General features: G+C 38.8%; 1 protein-coding gene across 2 annotated transcripts in view; it reads right to left on the bottom strand.

Moving 5' to 3' along the window:
• Positions 1 to 20,207, bottom strand: part of aldh4a1 (aldehyde dehydrogenase 4 family, member A1) — a 398,306-nt gene extending 378,099 nt beyond the window's left edge. For both annotated transcript variants that reach the window (XR_007894731.1, XM_051672478.1), the window contains exons 1-10: positions 20,045 to 20,207; positions 18,355 to 18,448; positions 18,181 to 18,273; positions 17,159 to 17,206; positions 15,424 to 15,579; positions 15,101 to 15,250; positions 14,806 to 14,880; positions 14,513 to 14,700; positions 2,150 to 2,223; positions 1,005 to 1,201 (exon numbers count right to left, since the gene is read on the bottom strand). Coding sequence is in view for 1 of the 2 variants with exons in the window: in XM_051672478.1 (XP_051528438.1) it covers positions 1,005 to 1,201; positions 2,150 to 2,223; positions 14,513 to 14,700; positions 14,806 to 14,880; positions 15,101 to 15,250; positions 15,424 to 15,579; positions 17,159 to 17,206; positions 18,181 to 18,273; positions 18,355 to 18,448; positions 20,045 to 20,085 (1,116 nt within the window). In the remaining variant the exon portion in view is untranslated. The remainder of the gene's footprint in view (positions 1 to 1,004; positions 1,202 to 2,149; positions 2,224 to 14,512; positions 14,701 to 14,805; positions 14,881 to 15,100; positions 15,251 to 15,423; positions 15,580 to 17,158; positions 17,207 to 18,180; positions 18,274 to 18,354; positions 18,449 to 20,044) is intronic.
• Positions 20,208 to 22,027: the final 1,820 nt, after the last annotated feature.

The raw sequence follows: 22,027 nt of genomic DNA, 5'->3' as shown, positions 1-22,027 counted from the left end.
GAGATAATGAAATACAGGTGTCATGAAAATCCAAAGCCTGCATTAACCAAGCAAATAATCTAATACAAACTTGAAATGCGCCGAAGAGCAGGTTTATTGGCACTTTTGAAAAATATCTTAGAGATCCGCACGGCAAAGTCATAAGGATGGATGAACGCACACACAACGCTCCCAGAACTGTGTGACTCGCTGTTGCTCCCAGACAAGAGACAAGTTCATTATATCAGTGTTTCTCTACTGGTGGGTCGCAATTCAAAAGTGTGTCGCAGGTCTATTCGGACTATGTCGCGGACAGCAGGGAAAGAACAATGCCATGGTTCTCTAATAAAACATTTCTCTGCTAATTGTTAGCTAGCAAGCAAAGAAAAAAAAAATCATGTGTTGCTCCTTGAGAAAAAAAAAAAAAAAAATGTAGACAAAGTAAAAAAAAGATTTTAACTAGTCCCCCTTGTTTAATAATATTAATAATAAAATATATAGCTGTTACAGTGAGGAACTTACAATGGAAGACGTGTTGTATGCACCTTATTGTAACTGTAATTTTTGCTGCTTCTTTTTAATGAACCAGGATGAGTTGAAATTATTTTCTGTGGTAATCAAGGTTGTCGATTGGGCTTAACTTTTACTGAACCTGGAACATTCCTTTAACATATTTTTCTTGACTCACTGTTTGATTGGACTGCCGAGACAAAATTAGACTACAAATGCAAAATTGCCTGCTGAAATATAAACACTCACGTAATGAAATCATGTGACGACAATGTAGCATACTGCCATTTGGCACTGTTTTACATACTATTTTTTCCTAAACAATAGGCAGTATGCAGTACAAACTGTGCAGTAAGCAGTGTGAAAGTATTCCAGTCCAAACACAGCCCATGTCAAATTAGCAATTTAAAATCTTTTGACCACAGTGCAGTTTTTGACAATGGATAGCAGCCATAAACATTAAACCTTGATCTGTTGCTGTAGCCAGTAATTACAATTACAAATCTTCTACTTACGTTTCCCAGTTTGATCTGTTTGTGCACAGCGAGGAGCCCCTGTTTGATTTGAGGCCACAGTGAATCTGGTACATACATCCTGGAACAGGCCGAACATTTCTGTCCTCCGTACTCAAACGCAGAGCGGATGGTGCCGTTCACCACGCTATGAACATCTGCCGACTTGTGCACAAAGTGGAAGTTCTTGCCACCACATTCTAAAACATACATATCAAATACAATTAAGTGAAGCATACATTTAAGTAACCATTCAATGGTTAAAGCTGAAGTATGTAATTTAAAATACATTCTTCTATCCCAGCTTAATATACAGAGTCAATTATAAGGAAGCCATTCATAGGTTAATAAGAAAACTGTAAACACCATGTTTTTGTGGTGGATAAAACTTTGTGTGTTTGTTTTGAGTGACCCGCTTAGATCTGCCACAACAAGGGGGCCTGGGTAGCTCAGCGAGTATTGACGCTGACTATCACCCCTGGAGTCGCGAGTTTGAATCCAGGGTGTGCTGAGTGACTCCAGCCAGGTCTCCTAAAGTACCAAATTGGCCCAGTTGCTAGAGAGGGTAGAGTCACATGTGGAAACCTCCTCGTGGTCACGATTAGTGGTTCTCGCTCTCAATGGGGCGTGTGGTAAGTTGTGTGTGGATCGCGGAGAGTAACATGAGCCTCCACATGCTGTGAGTCTCCGCGGTGTCATGCACAATGAGCCACGTGATAAGATGCGCGGGCTGGCGGTCTCAGAAGCGGAGGCGACTGAGACTTGTTTGCCACCACCCGGATTGAGGTGAGTAACCACGCCACCACGAGGACCTACAAAGTAGTGGGAATTGGGCATTCCAAATTGGGAGAAAAGGGGATAAAAAAAAAAATTAAAAATGTAAAAAAAAGATTTGCCCCAACAAAGTTGCTCAACCAACGGCATGAGTTGCGGGCGGGACTGTCTGACTGTTAGAGCAACGGAAGGCGAGGGGCGTATTCAGAAAGCTGTTTTGAAAACATTGTTTATTTTTGCAATTCCGCAGAAATGTCGCAGAAATTACATACTTCAGCTTTAAAGTAATTACATCTTTGTATTTTCATAGGAAACACCCCTAAAAATCATTTAAATATTAAAGAAATAGGTTCTGATGCAAATGGAAAACAAACCTCCAGCAACACGAGGGAAGTTACGATAGATGTCCAGATTCTGGGCCACCTGCTTCCACAATCGCTTAAAAGTTCTGGAGATAAAACAGAGGCAACTTATAAAACTGGACAAATCCACTATCTTTAATTCGTAGATACAAAAATATCAAAATATTACAGGGCTAGTGCCTAGATAGACTACTGTATATAAAACACTTCTAGTAAAATATCAAACTAAGGTTATAAATGTCTGTAAACCTAACCCATAGATTTCCGCAAGGGCGTAGATTTGGCTTGAACATTGAGGGGGTTGCAGCGTGAAGCATTTACATGTTTCCATTGTTCATGGTATAAATAATGGGGGGATTGTACTTGCTTGTTTTGATTATTGGGGGGGGGGGGGTTACCTCCCCCCATCCCCCTCAGAATCTACGCCCTTGGATGTCTGATCCATGTCTGATCTTCATTTCCATATGGTTTCTAATAATTAATTACATTTCACATTGACATTGACAACATATAGAAACAGCATGCTTTTTAAGTCATTAAGTTAACAATGTCATCCTTTATTATGATTTTTATGTTCAAAATGTTAAACATTTTAGGTTAGAAACATGTAAAACATACAAAGGTTTAAATACTGACTTGGCACTGCAAGGTCTGACATAGTTTAACCCAAACAGAAGGTTACACTAAAGATAAAGAAAATGCAATCATATGGGTGTTTTGTGAATTTTGGGCAAGGGGTTGATTTTTATTGAAACAAACGGATTTAAACTTTTTTCTCATTAAAACGGACTTACCAGGCCTTAATCATTTATTATGGATTTTTTAAAATGCCTTTTATGTATAGATTTGACTATTTTAGCCTTGTCCCAGACCCAGACTTTCAATATTAAACTATGAAAATCCATTATAAAAAAAAAAAAGACGTTTAAAACTATGATAAAAAAAAAAAAAGTGTGCAATAAAAACCATTTCAATGTTTACTGTGTGAAAATTATTTCAATAAAAATTTTCAAAAACGACAGTCCCACAGTTGTGGCATCATTTCCACCACATACTACTTTTTTACAACAGTTTATGGATTGGCTCCATTGACTTCTATGGTATGCACCTTACTGTAACTGCAATTTTGTTTTTATAAACCAGGAAGCCATTTTCTGTGGTAATCAATGCTGTTCAGGGCATTTTCACAACTAGCTCGTTTGAGCACTCCAACGTATATATAAAGTGTATATGTGAACAATCCAAATGATCACAGACCCCCCTAAAAGGTCCCACAAATGAACCGTACTCATGACTACCTGAGTACAGTTCGTTTGTGGGTCCTTTTGTGGTTGGATTGATTCATGTGATGTGAAGCCAAAATGGTACCAGTCTGCTTTCCATTTCGTTATGACATAGCTAAGTACCTCGGGGCTTGCCATACATAACTGTTTTACATAATCACCTGAACGAGACTATTTGATCTAACTGCGATTATTGTGAATTATAAGTTCCAATCACATTTTACTGTCCAAAAAAACGAATTTTAAGCGAATATAGAAATACCTTGATTGCCACGATCACGTTGTGTATAATTTTCCCTGTCTTGTCATATTATCTGAGCACATTGTTGGGTAAGTTACTCCAAAAAAGTAATTAATTACTAATTACATTTTCTGCATTGTAATTAGATTACTGTACTTATTACTCTGTCTGAAATGTAATTCATTTACTCATTACTAATTACTTTTCTAAAAACCATATTAACTTTGACCAGATGGACAATAAAAGGATAGACATTAAATTTTTATTTTAATTATTTCAAATAAATCCTGTAACATCAAATAAATTATTCTTGAACTGTTCTTAAACTGTTCCTAAATGGTTAATAAAATCTGTTAATCTCTAAATCGATCACTCTTTATAATTTCTTCCCCAAGCAAGTACATTTGTTAAAAAAGGCTGTATTTCATGTAAGAGTCATAGGCAACATTTGTAACAGTATAGTAACAGTAAACAGTTTTAACAAAGCACAGTGGCCTCTCGGCAAACCAGAGCAGAAGGAAAAAAAATATTGACTTACCATTTATCACGCGCTGAAACTATATTTGGACTGAAACTTTACAATCTGGAATCATGTGTAATGGTGCAACAGTCACATGAAGTCCTCTTTGACACCTGAACATCTTCAGAACATTGAATTTTAATGGCACCTGCGCTAAAATCAAGATAGCATCAAATGAAGCAGAACGCAGGTGACTCAAGGTGCATTTTTAAAAGCTAATTTTAACTGACAAAGTGTTTTAAGTCTGTCAGTCCTGCGCGAGGCTTGAATGAAACAGAAAGACGCGCCACAGCAGTCAAAGATGTCCATCTAACACATGATTACATCAGAAAACAATTAAAACAGTGCAGCAAAAACATGTGTGCAAAAACACATTCGGTGTGAACAGCCCCTGCGATCTCTTAAAAGTGTATATCTATGTTGCCGGGTCAAGTGCTTCAGTAGGTACTTGTGCTTCGAATCTGCATTTGTCTTATCTGTATTTGTCATAACCTTGTAGTAATGGGGATAATTCCTTTTAGTAAAACAGCCACTCATATCTTCTGAATTTTTTCACTTGAGTGATTTCCCAACATAGTGGCGCGAGGGTCGGGTCGTGTGGCGCCATGCGAGGGTTGGACGTGTAAACGGCGAACTCTGCGCACTTTGCTAGTTTTAATACTTTTTATGTCATAAACCGGTGAGATTCTATACACCCTGATCCATAACCGTTCTATGAAGAAAATATGACAAATAATTCAAAATCCTCGGGCTCTGGAGACATTAAAAGACACCTACGTGCTCAAGCTGATACCCCAGACAGGGCCGCAGACCGGGTACTCGGTTTGGACTGTGCGGCGGGAGAGATTCAAACTGTCAAGCATGTTAGCAATGTTGGTGAAGGTCGTGGCTGAGTTGGATGATCTTGCTGTAATACGTCGATCGATCACTGCCATGGAGACAAAATTCTCGGAGGTGGTCACAAGAGTTATCTCCGATAATCTGGAGCCATCGGAGTTGGCGAAACAACGTCCGAATTGTTGGAATTCCTGAGAACGAAGAAGGCTGAGATATGGTGAAATTCCTAGATGAGCTCTTCCTGAGTCTGCTCGACATAACAGGCCATAAGCTGGAAATCGAGCGAGCTCACAGGGTTCCGGCTCAGAGTTGAGGGAGAGAGGCCCCGATCAATTCTGGCCAAATTTCTGAGATCATCCGATAAAGATCTTGTGTTACGTGAGGCGAGGACAAAGGAAGGTTTTCTTGGAAGAACCATAGCATTTTCTTGTTCCCAGACTTTGTGAATTCGACAAGAGAGAAACGTGATCGATTCAAGGAATGCAAGAAACTCTTACAACAATGGAAGGTCACTTTTGCACTGATGTTCCCGGCCAAATTGAGAATAGATACTAAGGATGGCCGCAAAATATTGACATGCCCACAGCAAGCGATGTCCTTCATAAAGTCAATGGAATGATTAGGTCATTGTTTGATACTTTCTATGCAGCCGAGTGGACCTGACTCACTGAACATTCACGTGTTCGTCCGAGGAAACTGAGCGCCTTCTTTGTTTCTTTTTGTGCTGGTTCCGCCAAGCGGCTGGAGTTTTTTTGTAGAAGAACACACCTTCGGAACAGTTATGTGGATGAATCTACACGTCTTTGTGTTTATCCCACCTATTGGCTGTAGTTTGTTTTATAGATTATTTTCTGTTGTGTAATTCTGTCTCACCAAATTTGTATCGAATCACTGTACTTGAGCAATCCGATGGCAAAGTTGTCGTGGAGGTTCTCATAGGCGTACATAGACTGTTTGAGTTTAGAGGGATGGACGCCGGTTGGCGCTGTCGTGCACGGGGTTAATGCACACGTTTTTCTTTTTTCTGTTTGTTTGGTTTTGGGGGAAGTTCAGGGTTTGTTTGTTGCTCTAATGTTGGAATATGGTCTTTATAATTTAGTTTTTAGTAAAATGTCAAATATTAATATGCGTGGATTGTCTCTCTCCACATGGAATGTGAATGGGTTGGGGCACCCCATAAAAAAAAAGAAGGTTATTTCTTTTCTTAAACGTAAGAAATATGATATTGTGTTTCTTCAAGAAACGCATCTTTCCCCGCAGGAAGCTGAAAAATGTGGGAAGATATGGGGTGGACATGTTTTCTTTAGTGCTGGCACAAGTAAGAGCAGGAGTCATTACATTGATAAGTAAACATTTCCAATTCAAATGTATCAAACAGATTAATGAATTAGGAAGAGTCATTATTGTTTTAGCTGAAATTCAGGGGCAAAGGCTGATTTTGGCTAATATTTACGCACCTAACATTGATGATCAGGGCTTTTTTATAGATCTTGAAGGGATGTTGCAAGCATCTGGCACCCCTCATGATATAATATTGGGAGGAGACTTTAATCTTTTTTTTTTTTTTTTTTTGAACTCCTTTTCTCCCCAATTTGGAATGCCCAGTTCCCAATGCGCTCTAAGTCCTCGTGGTGGCGTAATGACTCGCACCAATCCGGGTGGCGGAGGACAAATCTCAGTTGCCTCCACATCTGAGACCGTCAATCCACGCATCTTATCATGTGGCTTGTTGAGCACGTTACCACAGAGTCATAGCGCGTATGGAGGCTTCACGCTATTCTCCACGGCATCCACGCACAGCTCACCATGCGCCCCACCAAGAGCGAACCACATTATAGTGACCACGAGGAGGTCGCCCCATGTGACTCTACCCTCCTTAGCAACCGGGCCAATTTGGTTCCTTAGGAGACCTGGCTGGAGTCACTCAGCACGCCCTGGATTCGAACTCACGACTCCAGGGGTGGTAGTCAGCAGACTTTAATCTTTTGATGGACTCAGTCTTTGATCATAGTGAAGCAAAAGTGTGTAAGCCCCCTAGAGTGACATTGACGCTTCACAGGATGTGTAAAAATCTTAGACTTACAGATATTTGGAGACTTTTGAACCCATCTGGTAGGGACTATACATTTTTTTCATCAGTCCATAAGATTTATTCTAGAATAGATTTTTTTTTTATACCTAAGTCCCTCATTTCATCTGTTGTGGATTGCTCAATTGGAAACATCTTAGTCTCAGATCACACCCTGGTGAGTTTAGAGGTGTTGCCATAAACAGAGAAAAAGAAATCATATAGTTGGTGCTTTAATGTTTCCCTTTTGCAAAATCCTGAATTCCAACAAATGTTAAAGGCTGAAATCAATGTTCATATGGAGACCAACTGGTCCTCAGTATCCTCTGTGGGCATAGCTTGGGAGGCACTTAAGGTGGTTCTTAGGGGCCGGATCATACATTATGCCTCATTCATCAAAAAATCCAAAGCACGAGAACTCATGGAGTTGGAAGGGAATATTAAAAATGCTGAGGCAGAGCTGAAGCGCCAAATGTCGTCTGATGGCCTCAGAGAACTGATCTGATTGAAATACAGATATAATACTATTTTGTTGCAGAAGGTGGAGTTTTGGCTGTTCAGGGCAAGACAGTCATACTTTGAGTCAGGGACAAAGCAGGAAAACTTTTGGCTAGATATATAAAGCAGAGAGAGTCTCTTTCTACCATTCCCTCAGTGAAATCTGCTGGTGGTGAAATATTTACCTCAGCCATTGATATTAATAATGCTTTTAAAGAATTCTATCTTGATCTTTATAGTTACACGTCTTCGTCTTCTGATGAAGATATTAGAAACTTTGTGGAACCATTAGATCTCCCTAAACTGATGACTGAGCAAAAACATTCTCTTGATTCTGAGATAACCTTGGAGGAGATTGATGAGGTAATTAAGGCCTTACCTGCAGGCAAGTCTCCGGGGCCAGATGGTTTTGCTGATGAATTTTTTAGATTTTATGCTACAGAACTGGTTCCACTTTTGTTAGAAGTTTATACTGAATCATTAAAGAATGGAAAGCTTAGTCCAACCATGACACAAGCCCGGATCAGTCTGATTCTTAAAAAGGACAAAGATCCAAGTGAGTGCAAGAGTTACCATCCAATCTCCCTGATTAAGCTAGGCGTTAAAATTTTGTCCAACATTTTGGTAAAGTAAGTAAAGTTATGACATCTTTTATACATATAGATCAGGTGGGGTTTATTCGAGTCATAGCTTTTCTGATAACATTAGGCGTTTCATCAATATCATGTGGTCAGTGGCGAATGATCAGACTCCAGTGGCTGCCATCTCACTTGATGCCAAAAAGGCGTTTTTGGTAGAATGGGATTATCTTTTTAAGGTTTTGAAAATATACGGGTTCGGAAATACTTTTATTGGATGGATTAAGTTACTTTATAGACTCGGTAGCGGCGGTATAAACAAATGGATTAATTTCAGATTATTTCACCCTGGATAGGGGCACTCGGCAGGGCTGCCCTCTTTCCCCATTATTGTTCTGTCTTGCCCTGGAACCATTAGCAGCCGCGATAAGAAAGGAGGATGATTTTCCAGGGGTGATGGCGGGAGGTATGGCGCATAAGCTTTTGCTTTACGCAGATGATATTTTGTTATTCGTCTCCGACCCCACTAGATCTATGCCTTGCCTCCACAGGATTATTAATTCCTTCTCTAAATTCTCATGATACAGAGTTAATTAGTCTAAATCCGAAGCTTTGGCTCTGACAGCGTACTGCCCGGTTGAAACGGCTTTTCAACCGGGCACCTTCCAGTGGCTCAAACAGGGCATTAAGTATTTGGGCTTTTTATTCCCAGCAAATTTGTGTGATTTAGTTAGTGTTAATTTTGACCCTTTAATGAAAAGGTTTTTGAGGGATGTGAGCAGGTGGGCTTCATTACATTTACCTATGATTGGGAAGGTTAATGTTATTAAAATGAATTGTGTTCCAAAATTCAATTACCTGCTACAGACTCTCCCTGTAGATGTCTCCCTCTCTTATTTCATGCAATTTGATAGCATAGCGAAGACCTTTATTTGGAATGTAAACGTCTCAGATTACATTTCAACAAATTACATAGGCTGATTGACAAAGGTGGTCTAGGCCAACCCAAGATTTTGTTTTATTATTATGCATTTGGTCTCAGACATTTGGCTCATTGGCCACTTACACCTGAGAGAGCCCCTCCCTGGTTTTGTATTGAACAGGAAGTTCTTGCCCCTATTTCGCCATCAGACTATCTGGAGAAGTTAAGTTGCACCCCGTTATCTCACATTTACACTTGGTATGGACAAGTGTCCAGAGTGTTTAATTCCTCGAGCATATGGCTGAACCCAATATTATGTATTAATAAGTCCCCCTTCTGCTGGTCAGAGTGGATTGTGAGGGGGGTTTCTACACTCAGTGACCTATATGAAAGTGGAGTGTTGAGATCCTTTGATAATTTGGTTCATCATTTTGGGATTCCCAGATCTCAGTTTTTTAGGTATTTACAGTTGAGCCATCTGTGTATTACTCCCTGCTAGTTCAGAGTCTGGGGGACGGAGCATTAACTTCTATCAAGATATTATGGAAGAAAGATTTTAACTTGGTATTGGAGGAGGGAGTGTGGGCTAGGATTCTAAAGAACGTTAAGTCTGTATCTAGAGATGCAAGGGTGTGCCTTATGCTATTCAAGAATTTACATTCTATTGGACACCCTCTAGATTGTGTAGACTTGGTCTTAAAGACACACCCACCTGCTGGCGATGCCAATCGGAGGATGGAGACACGGCCCATGTTTTTTGGTGGTGTGCTGAGATCCAGGAATTTTGGTTGAATGTTCGGAGTTTTGCGTGTGACGTGTTGGGCACTCGGGTTTCGTTTTGTCCCAGACTCTGTGTTTTGGGTGATGGGGCAGTCATCGAAATAGGAGATAAATACATACAAAATTGGGTCCTGACCAGTGCTATGATAGGCAGGCAGATTGTTTTAAGGGGATGGAAGTCGGCTGGAGCGCTCTCAATTCGGGAGTGGTGTGAGGAGATGGGGAGGGTGGCAGCTTTCGAGGTGGTGTCGTGTAGAAGGCTGGGGATCTGGAATTCATTTAATGGGAAATGGGGTAGTTATTTGATGTTTATGGGAAGCTCTCGGAGAGGGACTGTGGAGAGAGAAGCGTAGTTTTAGATGTGTATGATTATTTTTTTATTTTATTTTATTTTTATTTTTTTTCTGTGTGTGTGTGTACTTATGTGAGACCACTGAGTTGTTCGTTGGAGGTCGGGTGGGGTTGTTGATTGGGGAGGGGGAGGGGTAGTAGTTGGAGTTAAATGCTGATTCATTGTATACGTTTTGTTTTTCTTTGTCTTCTTTGAATCAATAAAAATGTTAATCTTAAAAACATAGTTTATCATATAACTCATGCGCGTAAGCATATTGCCAATGCATTTAAAGGGGCAGCGTTGAATTAGAAAACAAATGTTATCATTAGACGTTAAATTTCGATTTTTTAATTCAATATTGTTTTATATAGAATTGTTGAAAGTCTATACAGTATGTAACGCAAGTACATCATAAGTAACTGTAATTAAATGACTAAAAAAAATGAAGAGTAATGCCTTTACTTTTTCAAGCAAAAAGTAATTTAATTACAGTAACGCGTTACACCCAACACTGTCTGAGCACTCCAAATGAAACTCGACCAGCTGCACTCAGAGCAGCATCTGAAGAGCACGTGAAGAGCTGTGAAGCCTGGTTTACATTCGAAGCAGCCGCTTGTTCGCGAGGTTGCACGCAACAAAAATGACGTCAACGCGGCGTTGGCGGAAGTGTGCGTTCAAAATGAACTATTTAGAAGCAACATTGGCTGAACAGATACGTGTTTAAAGGCACATCTATGATCCGTCCACGTGGATAAAAGTAATATAAGTATTATAATGCAAGTAATAATAGTGATAAAATAAATAGAAAGAGGGGTATCAAAAGACAAAGATGAATAATCTGTTAAGTTAGATAAATCAGACATTTAAATAAATCTTTTTGCTTTATTATTTTTACATAGATTTACCATCTTATGATAACATTGCAGTTCTATCAGAAATACATTAGGTTTATTTTCCGACCATTTCATCTTATGGATAAAGAATCTTACATAAATAGAAATAGAAGTTTGTTGATTTTTATTACAAAGGCTCTTAAGACTTATATTGGCAAAAAAACATTAAGGGCACAAAAAACTAACACAGGTTAATGAAAATTAAGTAAATTTGCCTTATTCAGCAAACACGAGCAGAACAAATTTGTGTGCAAATCGTTAGTAAAACAATTATTGTGAAAATTGTCCCATTCATTTCAATAGGACAATTTACAAGCATGTATTTAAACAGAAATTTGTTTTGCTCATGTTTCATGAATAAGGCCCAATGAGTTTGCTCAGTCACTACACTGCATGATATCATTTCTATAAGAGTTTAAATGAATGTAAGCATTTCAATGTAAATTGTATAAGCATAAAATATAGGAACGGTGCCTTCAGTGCTTTGAATGAATGACTGTAGCATTGCTCTTTAGATTTAAATTATTTTGTATAGTTTGTTTGGAAAACTTTACAAGAATATAAGGTCAAGAAATATTCTATAAGGATTTACAAGTGTTTTGAGGCATCAATACAAGTATTTGTCTAGTGCCTTTTATTAAATACTGAATAAAAACTAGATTGAAGTTTGATACTTTAATTACTTTAATTGTATTCAAAATTTCTTATTCATGACACATGGGCAGAATATACTTTATAGTGTAAATCGTTAGTAAAACCATTCTTGAATCAACTGCCCCATTTAGTTAACATAAGAATGCATTTACACACATTTTTTATACTCATCTTACATGAATAAGACTGTAGCTAATTGTTTTGTTTAAATTGTTTTGTACAGTTTGCGTGAAATGTTTTTAATACTGTAGCATATCTATATGCTTGTATAAAGTTATAGGAGTATAAGGTCAATTAATATTCTGTTAGCATTTTTAAGGCATGATACAAGTATTTGTCCGGTGCCTTAATATCAAATAAAAACAAAACCGGATCATCAGTCGATGTGATCTGATGTTCTGGCAAACTACTTCTCACTACTAATTTCTTCTGATTCAGATTTTATTTTCTCTGTCGTTTCACAGAATAGTACAGCGGCGGCGCGGCAAGTATAAACACCTCTAGAATTTGGGTAGGTGCACGCTCAATCTGCGGTATGGCACGCTGTGGTGCCAGACGAATGTATAAACAAGGCTTGATGCGCGTGCCGTCTGCGGAGGTTTGAGCCAAACTCCCACAAAAATACAAGCGAGTATTCTGGTAGTGAATAAAGCGCTCCGTTTGACTTCATTTTAACGTTCATGTAATGGCACATGTTTTGGGTTCATTCGTACATGCAGTGTTTATGACACGCATAAGTAGAAGCCCGCTTTATTCCTGTGGAGAAACACATTTTCAAATACTCAAAAAATATAAAACGTTTTCCTTCATGCGAAATAAGGGTTCGTGGGTTTAATCGGAGAGCCTTAACATAACATTTAGGACAGATATATTACTATAGCATAATAGAATTGAAAAGATTAGAACAGAATTGGCTGTATGGATTATACTAAAAATGGTGTAAATGTAAATTTGACAAAAAAAGCGAGACTTGTTTTAAGTGTTTGGAAATATTTGAACATTTTAAATATTATTTTTCATGTCATTTTACCCCTGTGCAATATTTTTTATTTTTTAAAGCCTTAAAGGAAATCATATTGCCTTAATGTATTATATGATTCCAAATTAAATATTAATAAATTACTACTGAAGGTGTATTTGTATTAAGCACACACATACACCTCAAGTAGTATGACAATTTATCATCATAATCACAATTATATGTTTAACAATTTACTGTTAGCCAAATGTCATAATTGTGACTCACAGCAAGTGGAGGCTCATGCTACTCTCCGCGATCCACGCACAACTTACCACATGCCCCATTGAGAGCGAGAACCACTAATCATGACCACGAGGAGGTTACCCCATGTGACTCTACCCTCCCTAGCAACAGGGCCAATTTGGTTGCTTAGGAGACCTGGCCGGAGTCACTCAGCACTTCCTGGATTCGAACTCGTGACTCCAGGGGTGGTAGTCAGCGTCAATACTCGCTGAACTACCCAGGCCCCCAGGTCTAAGTTCTTAAGGAGATGTGATTTGAACAACAAAGGGTCTGAGACCACATCAATGCAAAGACAACCAAAAAATAAACTGGGTCCTCTTTTAATTCCACTTACATTGTGAACACCAGAAGCACTGAGGTCATTTGCAGCTGATTCCCTTTCTGGTTCGCTTCAACTGAACTGGGTTTGGTTCATTTAAAACGGACTATATGTGAAACCAACCTCTGAGATGCACTTTTACTGAACCTGGAACATTCCTTTAAAATCTTTTTCTTAACTCATTATTTGATCAGACTACCAAGAGTTAAGGTGTTTTCACACAAAATTGTACTACAAATGCAAAATAACTTATTTTTGACATGATAACTGGATCATGTGACAATAAATGTAGCATACTGCCATTTGAAATGTTGCGTACTGTTTTCTATTATGACTAAAGTTCAGGCATGAAACTCTATGTGGTGCAAGCTGGTAACTTGTTATCTGTTAGCCAATCGGCTGTTAAAAGTGAAGCCTTTGCCAAATCTGGCCTGGCACACATCGTTATCTTAGGTCATTAGTTTAAATAAATCCACACCTAGCTAGGCTAAGTCACTAGTTAAATAAACTCTGGGCTTTTCTGGTCCAGGTACACATTATGAGTCAGGTCACTAGCCGCTTAAACATTTTGGCAAAGCTGGCCCAGGCACACATAGAGATTTGCATCATTTTCACCACACCAAACAATTCTGCCCCTAATAAAGTTTTAAAAGTGAATGCACTTGTTAATTAATTCAACAAAGGTTTCAGTGAAGAGCATGCTTGAGATATGTTATCGCAAGTAATGCTTGAAGAAAAAGAAAATTAAAGGTAAATATCACTTGTAAGCAAAATATTTTTATTGGGTGTAGTTTCCAATCAAGCTAAAATATTGCCAAATTACGTAAAAAGAGTGAAAAATATTATTTAATTGTGTGCATTTAGAATAAATAACATTTTAGCTATGAAATTAGTTCTAGCAAGACAAAGGAGTTGGTGTTTTTCTTATTTTTTTTACATTAAAAATGTAATTTCCGTCAGTGTCATTCCATCACAGAATTCTAATGACACTGTAGTGAGAATTTTTATGACTTTCAGACAAAATTCCAAACATACACTGTTAAACATTGTTAGTAGACAAAATTAGAAAATTAGTCAGTATAAAAATTGTTTTAACAAGACTTCCATGGTGCTAAAAGTGCCCAAAGTTGAAGAAACACCCATATATGACAGTGACTGAGTCAACAAGCACAAATGAGACTTACGGGACACTGCCGGTAAAGTTAATACCAGCCAGATGTTTAGAGGATGTGACGGTGTCTCCAAATACTGGCCCATCAGCTGGCACAAACTGGATGATGTCGGGTGGCAGTCCAGACTCCCGCAGAATCTTATAGACGGCATAGCTGGCAGACATAGCAGTGTCACTGGGTTTCCACAACACCACGTTACCCTGGGTGTACACACTTGATGTTGTTAAATTTAGGAATTGTGAAGCAGAGCTCACAAGTGTCAGTGCATGTCGAATATGTGGGCTATTTTAGTACAGAAGACTAACCATTAGAGCGGGTGTGCCCGCCAGATTTCCACCAATGGCTGTGAAGTTGAAGGGGGCGACAGCGGCTACAAATCCCTACAGCAAAGATATACATGGAGTTATACCAAGAAATGTGCAATACAATAGCTTTGTGTGAGCAACAGATGGAAATTTAAGTTGTTATACACTTCTTGGCACATTCATGAGAGAATGAATCAGATCTTTTCAATGAAGTGGTTGATTCATAACCAGTCTGCATGATTTGTTTATGAATCAGACTGATTCGTTCTGCAAGTCTGCAGGAGAAGCAACCCACCTCCAGTCCACGGTACAGCATGGTGTTGGTACTTCCATCACTGTTCAATGGCTGCTGATGTTCTAGTTCAATCGCATGTTTGGCGTTGAATCTGAAGAAGTCGATGAGTTCTGCAGCAGCGTCTATTTCCGCCTGGACAACCGTCTTACCCTGAGACACACGGATCAAAAATCAAGTTTGTCTGAGGAATAGATCCTCAGACAAACATGAATCCTCATCTTGAGTCCAAAAGTTAATTGTACTGATTAACATCAAGCGACATCAGACTTCAAATGGAAAGAGGTCTCCGTTTGAGGCATTTCTAAATGTTTGTGAAGATGTACCTGTCCGATCATGGTCTTGGCCAGAACTTCTGCTCTCTTGGGTCCACTGATGATGTCAGCAGCTTTGAAGAAGATCTGAGCTCGATCTGTAACTGGTTTGATGTCCCACTCTCTACGTGCGGCCACAGAAGCCTCAATGGCTTTATTTATCAACTCCTAAAGACAGCAAAAAAAATTTACCCCTTTCAATGAAACTCTATTAAAACACACTGCCTGGCCAAAAAAAAAAAAAAAAAGTCGCCGTTTGGATTTACATAAGCAGATACTTAAGAGTCTATGATTGGATCATTATTGCAGTGATTTAATATGTTTCAGCTGGCACCAATTCATTTAACCCTAACTGATGCAGTGTGCAGCTTCTCATTTCTTAAACAACCATGTCGGAAGACGTCTCCCGTGGTCGTGGAAAAGATGTTACTGTGTTTCAGAAGGGGCAAATTATTGGCCTGCATCAAGCAAAGGAAACAACTAAGGAGATTGTTGAAATCACTGGAATTGGGTTAAGAACTGTCCAACGCATTAAAACATGGAAGGATAGTGTTGAACCGTCAGATTCGCAGAAGAAATGTGGTCGGGAAAAAAATCTTGAACGATCATGATCGGAGATCACTAAAACGCTTGAAGTCACATCGTAAAAAAAATCGACAGTAGAACTCACGGCTATGTTTAATAGTGAAAGTAAGAGCATTTCCACACGCACAATGTGATGAGAACTTACAGGATTGGACTAAACAACTGTGTGGCCACAAGAAAGACACTTGTTAGTGAGGCTAATCGGAAAAAACAATTTGCTAGGGAGCATAAAGATTGGACTGTGGAGCAATGGAAAAAGGTCATGTGGTCTGATGAGTCCAGATTTACCCTATTCCAAAGCGATGGGCACGTCAGGGTAAGAAGGGAAGCACATGAAACGATGCACCCGTCATGCATAGTGCCCACTGTACAAGTCTCTGGAGGCAGTGTTATGATCTGAGGTTGTTTCAGTTAGTCAGGTCGAGGCTCAGCAACATTATGCGGCCATAAAATGAAGTCAGCTGACTACCTGAATATACTGAACGACGAGGTTATGCCATCAATGGATTTTTTCTTCCCTGACGGCACGGGCATATTCCAGAACGACAATGCCAAGATTCATCTGGCTAAAATTGTGAAAGAGTGGTTCAGGGAGCATGATGAAACATTTTCACACATGCATTGGCCACCACAGAGTCCTAACCTTAACCCCATTGAATGTCTTTGGGATGTGCTGGAGAAGACTTCACGGAGTGGTTCAACTGTCCTGTCACCAATACAAGATCTCAGCCAACAATTAATGCAAATCTGGATGGAAAAAAATGTTGTGATGTGGCATAAGGTTGTCGAAACTATGCCACGATGAATGCACGCCATAATCAAAGCTAAAGGCGGTCCAAAGAGTATGCAACTTTTTGTTGGCCAGGCAGTGTATATGATCACATGAGATCAAGTGACCTGTTAAATATAACATCCAAAACATATCTGATATTTGAAACATCTGACATGGTTCTCATGTCAGTTCTATACTTGCTTTTCTTCATATTCATTAAAAATTCTGATTTATTTTAACAGAACTTAATATGTACACATTCTCTTACATTAAAACATTAATATATATTTTAACCTAAAATCTAATGTTAACAAAAATGTATTATGTGTCAACTAGCCATCAGCAGCATTTCCATATTTTCTTTTAATTTACATTAAAATCATACCATACCTTATCGGCATAGCAGAACTTGGACACTTTGTGAGAATGGTTGAAGGGCTGTGAGGAACAAAAACAATTTATTTGAACATGAACAAGAACATGGCTTGTAGTGGAGGGCGATAAAGCGGTTAAACCGATATACCGGTACAAATGCCGCAGCATGGTACAGAATGCGCATTCTAATCAAAAAGTTTGCGCTACAGATAATTATTTGTATCCATCATCAAATATTTTTGCATTATTTTGAATTAAAATTTATTTAATGGAAGGCTTGTTTCATAATCAGAGCATAAAGTAGTTTTATGATAAAGTAGTTTCATAAGTTTAGAAAAACCGATAGTTGATTTATAATTAATTAATAACACACTTTGTAAAAACTCTATGAATTTAAATGCACAATCCAGAAACAATAATAGCCACAATATGTAGAAGAGCTGGCACTACTAAGAACATGTAATATTTAATTTTCATTCTGTCTCAATCTTACGTTAATGCGGAAAAAACGCCATAAACGGACGTGACGGTTGTGGAAGCGGCAATTACCTATAAGCTACATGATGAGGGAAACCATTCAAAACGTTTTGAAACCAGCAGACTTTGGCCTGTCATATGTTCAACAGATCTAATCCATGTTCAATGGAAATAATTTTTTGTTAGAACAGTGAAAAAGCTTTTGTACCTCTTTGCAAATTTTTAAAGCATAATTCCAAAGTAAAACAGTGATCTGATGACAAACTAAGGAAAGTGGCAAAATTTCGGTATCAGTCCCTGATCATGATATACTGCATATCGTTATTGACCAAAAATTTAAAGAATCTCGCAATATTAATTTTTGCTCATATCACGCACCCCAAATGGCTTGACTGTACAATATATATTGCCAAGATTGTTTGGAGGCTCCTGTTAATGTCCTTTTCTGATTCATTAGAGAGCAAATATTTTTTTCATCCATTAAACCGAAGGCTCTGATGAGCATAAATTTGTTCTGAAAGAGACCCACAAATTTGACATCAAACCAACAATCAACTCACAGACAGCTGGTATCTGATATCTTTGGTCCAAACTTCTTCATTTCCAACCACACATGGAATCTCTTCCGTCTTTCCCTTTAGATCGTTTAATGCCTGTTATACAAAGTAAAACGTTAATAAAAACTGCTGCTTCAGTGTTTTGGACATCTGCGACTGTGTGTGCTTGTGTTTTACCTTCTCCAGTTCTGCTCTCTCTGTACTTCCCTCTTTAAACCCCAGGATGGGCTCATTCTTGACCTCCACAGCTGCATATGAAAAGGTCTTGAACCTGCAGAAAAACAAGACCAACAAACCATGATTTGCTTGTTTTGCTACAGTGTGAAATACCGTGCTGTAACAACAAGTTTTCACTTGATGTTCACAACGAATCAGTAAGCCTTCCCACATGTTTTGACCATTGAATTTTCATGACTTTTCCCATGACCATTCCAGTCGCTTGTGATTACTGGATAAGGATTATAGAAAATCCTGGCACAAAAATTCAATCAGCTCGGCTTTGTTTAATGGCTTGTGGCCATCCATCTTCCTCTTGATCACATTCCAGAGGTTTTCAATGGGGTTCAGGTCTGGAGATTGGGCTGGCATGACAGGGTCTTGATCCAGTGGTCCTCCATCCACACTTTGATTGACCTGGCTGTGTGGCATGGTGCATTGTCCTGCTGGAAAAACCAATCCTCAGAGTTGAGGAACATTTCAGAGCAGAAGGAAGCAAGTTTTCTTCCAGGATAAACTTGTACGTGGCTCGATTCATGCGTCCTTCACAAAGACGAATCTGCTCGATTACAGCCTTGCTGAAGCACCGCCAGATCATCACCGATCCTCCACCTGGTCGTCTAATGGTTAGACTGAGACCTGGAGAGGCCTTCAAGCCACAGTGTCTTGCACCCACTGTGAATTTTGGCTTTCTTTGCATTATTCGAGGTTTGAAAACATGGCGTCTTTTTTGTTATTTTGACCAGTTGCCATTTTCTGCAAATAAATGCACTAAATGACAATATTTTTATGTGGAATTTGGGAGAAATGTTGTCAGTACTTTATAGAATAAAACAAAAATGTTCATTTTACTCAAACATATACCTATAAATAGTAAATCCAGAGAAACTGATAATTTTGCAGTGGTCTCTTAATTTTTTTCCAGAGCTGTATATATTTTTATTTTCATGGGAACCCTGATCAGTGTGCAGAAAAAACGTTTGACTAAAATATATCGTGTTCATATAGTCTTTGACAATCAAATACTCTAGAACATTTCTTGTGGCAATCAGAGAGGTTTAATGACCCTCTTTCTAACTGATCCTCTAAAAATCATGTGATAAAGTGGGCTGGTTTAGTCAAGCTTATGGTTACAAGCTCCACTTTAACCATAACTCTCAATTAGCAACTTATATGAAGTAACGAGGATGGATGCAAAAAAATAAATAAATAAAATAAAATAATAATAATAATAATATCAGTCTGTTTTCACCTTAACTGAACATTTCAAACTATTTCCAAACAGCTTGAAATGAAAAGGACACCTGCTTCAACTTGCATAAGGAGTGAAGCTGTTCAATGCTTCTGCAGAGTCTCAGCATGTGCATTATGCTTATGAACAGATCACACTGCAGTCATAACATAATGATACACTTGAACAAACAGATCTCACCTAACTAACAGTGGGTGGGTGGACAGGTTTCTCGTGTCATTACATAACGCAAGCTGGTCTGCCTTGTCCATGTGCACGTACTAGCACTTAATCACAATCATATAAATATATGCATAAGGTGATTATTGAATACAAAACGTGAGACACGTCTAGTAAGCTTCGAAGTACTCTCTCAAAAGTGAAAGTCATGTATGAGTGCATGTGCAAATGCATACATACCCCCTCCAAAACTGACAGACGGCAGCTCTCACTCGCAGCATGTTTAATGTAGATAAACAAGAGAGGGAAACAGATTATAAATAAATATGTATAATTAAAAATATTCTACTGCTGATAAACTACAAAGCCTATTTGGGATTAGATTCTGTTACTTCTTGTATCCTCCAAGAGCACAGGTGATATCACATGAATGGGAAACTGCCATTCGATTTACAGGGGAGATTTCATCACAAGGGAGAGATATGTTACGTTTTACATTTACTGTAATTGCGTAGGCAGTAGTTTCTTATAAATACACAGCAAACATTGTTAAAATATAAAACATTTCAGGTTATATGTCGGTTTGCAGATTCGTTATGTAGAAAATAAATGTTTTTTTAAGTTAGCGGAGCCCCTATTGTACATCAATGGAACAGACCAGAGGGCGAGTCAGTAAGTAGCCAATCCGCATCGGAGACGTTCCGCTCTCAGCCAATCATATCAGCCAAATCATTTTTGATACACACACACACACACACACACACACACACACACACACACACACAAAAGGAGTTCTATTTATAAAAGATCAACGTTCATTGTGTTTTGATATATTAAAGGAAGTTCACCCAAAAATGAAAATTCTCTCATTATTCACTTCCCCTGTAAATCCCAGATGTGTATGTCTTTCTTTAGCAGAACACAAATGAAGATTTTTAGAAGAAGATGGAGCTCTATCAGGTCATTATAATAGAAGTACACAGGTGCCAGCACTTTGACGGCCCAAAAGTCACATTTAGGGTGTGTTCATACTTGTAGTTCGGTTCTCTTGGTTCTCTTGGTCTGGACCAAAAAAGAAAATTATCCATTTAGTCCTGGTTCGCTTAGAGTTCACACTGGCATTTTTAACACCGAACCTAAACAAAACAAAAGGCATAAGGATAAGGTCACAACCTGATTGGACAGCTTTTATGACGTATATTTTGCGACGGAACTTGCCAAACATTGAAAACAGTGCTGGCTGCTGGGCGAAATGCGCATGTTGGATTTATGTATATATATGTGGTGGTATTTTTACCAGCGGAGAACAAAGGAAGAGCTAATAAAATGTGTAAAGGAGTCAAAACAGTGCCAGGAATTCCTCCGTTGCACACACAAACGAAGATATGCTGCAAGGACGGCTGATGGCGGTTCCGATGCATGTACCGAACTGTAATGGGCAACATAGTTCCTATGATGAGAAGAACCAGGTATGCTTGAGGTCAGTATTAGGCAAATTACTTCCTGTTTTTGGTCCATTTAGACGTCTTTGGTCCATGTTGCGTTCATATATCAATCGAACCGCACCACAGTTTGTTTGGAAGCGGACCGAGACCCACAATTCAGGGGGTCTCGGTCCGCTTGTTTGGTGCGCACCAAGGTTCGGATGGCAGCGTTCACACTTGTTCAAATGAACCGCACTAACAGAGCAATCGCACCAGAGTTCGTTTTAATCGAACCAAACCTCTCAAGTGTGAATGTGCCATTAGGCAGCATAAAAGTGATCCAGTTGATCAATGAATATCTTCTGAAGCGAATCCATACGTTTGTGTAAAATAATAAATAGATAATTAAAGCATTATTAACTTTTCAAAAAGCGCTTCCTGTCAGCATACGACGCGAACCGTCACGTAATCGCATCGGCGAGTTCGCGCGAGAATTCGGCCATTTCAAACTGCATCAGAGCCCTGGATGGAAGCGCTAATTTAAAGTTAAAAAAGTTTTAATTATCGACTTGTTTCTTACATAAACCTATTGATTCATTTCAAAAGACATTCACTGATCGACTGGAGTCGCATGGATTACTTTTTTGCTGCGTAAATGTAACTTTTGGACTGTCAAAGCGCTGCTGCCCGTGTACTTCCATTATAAGGACCTGACAGAGCTCTATCTTCTTCTAAAAATCTTCATATGTGATCTGCTGAAGAAGGAAAGTCATACACATCTGGGATGGCATTAGGGTAA

This window comes from Myxocyprinus asiaticus, chromosome 35 (genome assembly GCF_019703515.2).
Source record: "Myxocyprinus asiaticus isolate MX2 ecotype Aquarium Trade chromosome 35, UBuf_Myxa_2, whole genome shotgun sequence".
In the NCBI taxonomy this organism is placed as follows: Eukaryota; Metazoa; Chordata; class Actinopteri; order Cypriniformes; family Catostomidae; genus Myxocyprinus; species Myxocyprinus asiaticus.
The sequence above is the reverse complement of the archived record's forward strand: the minus strand, read 5'-3'. Positions and strand labels throughout refer to the sequence as shown.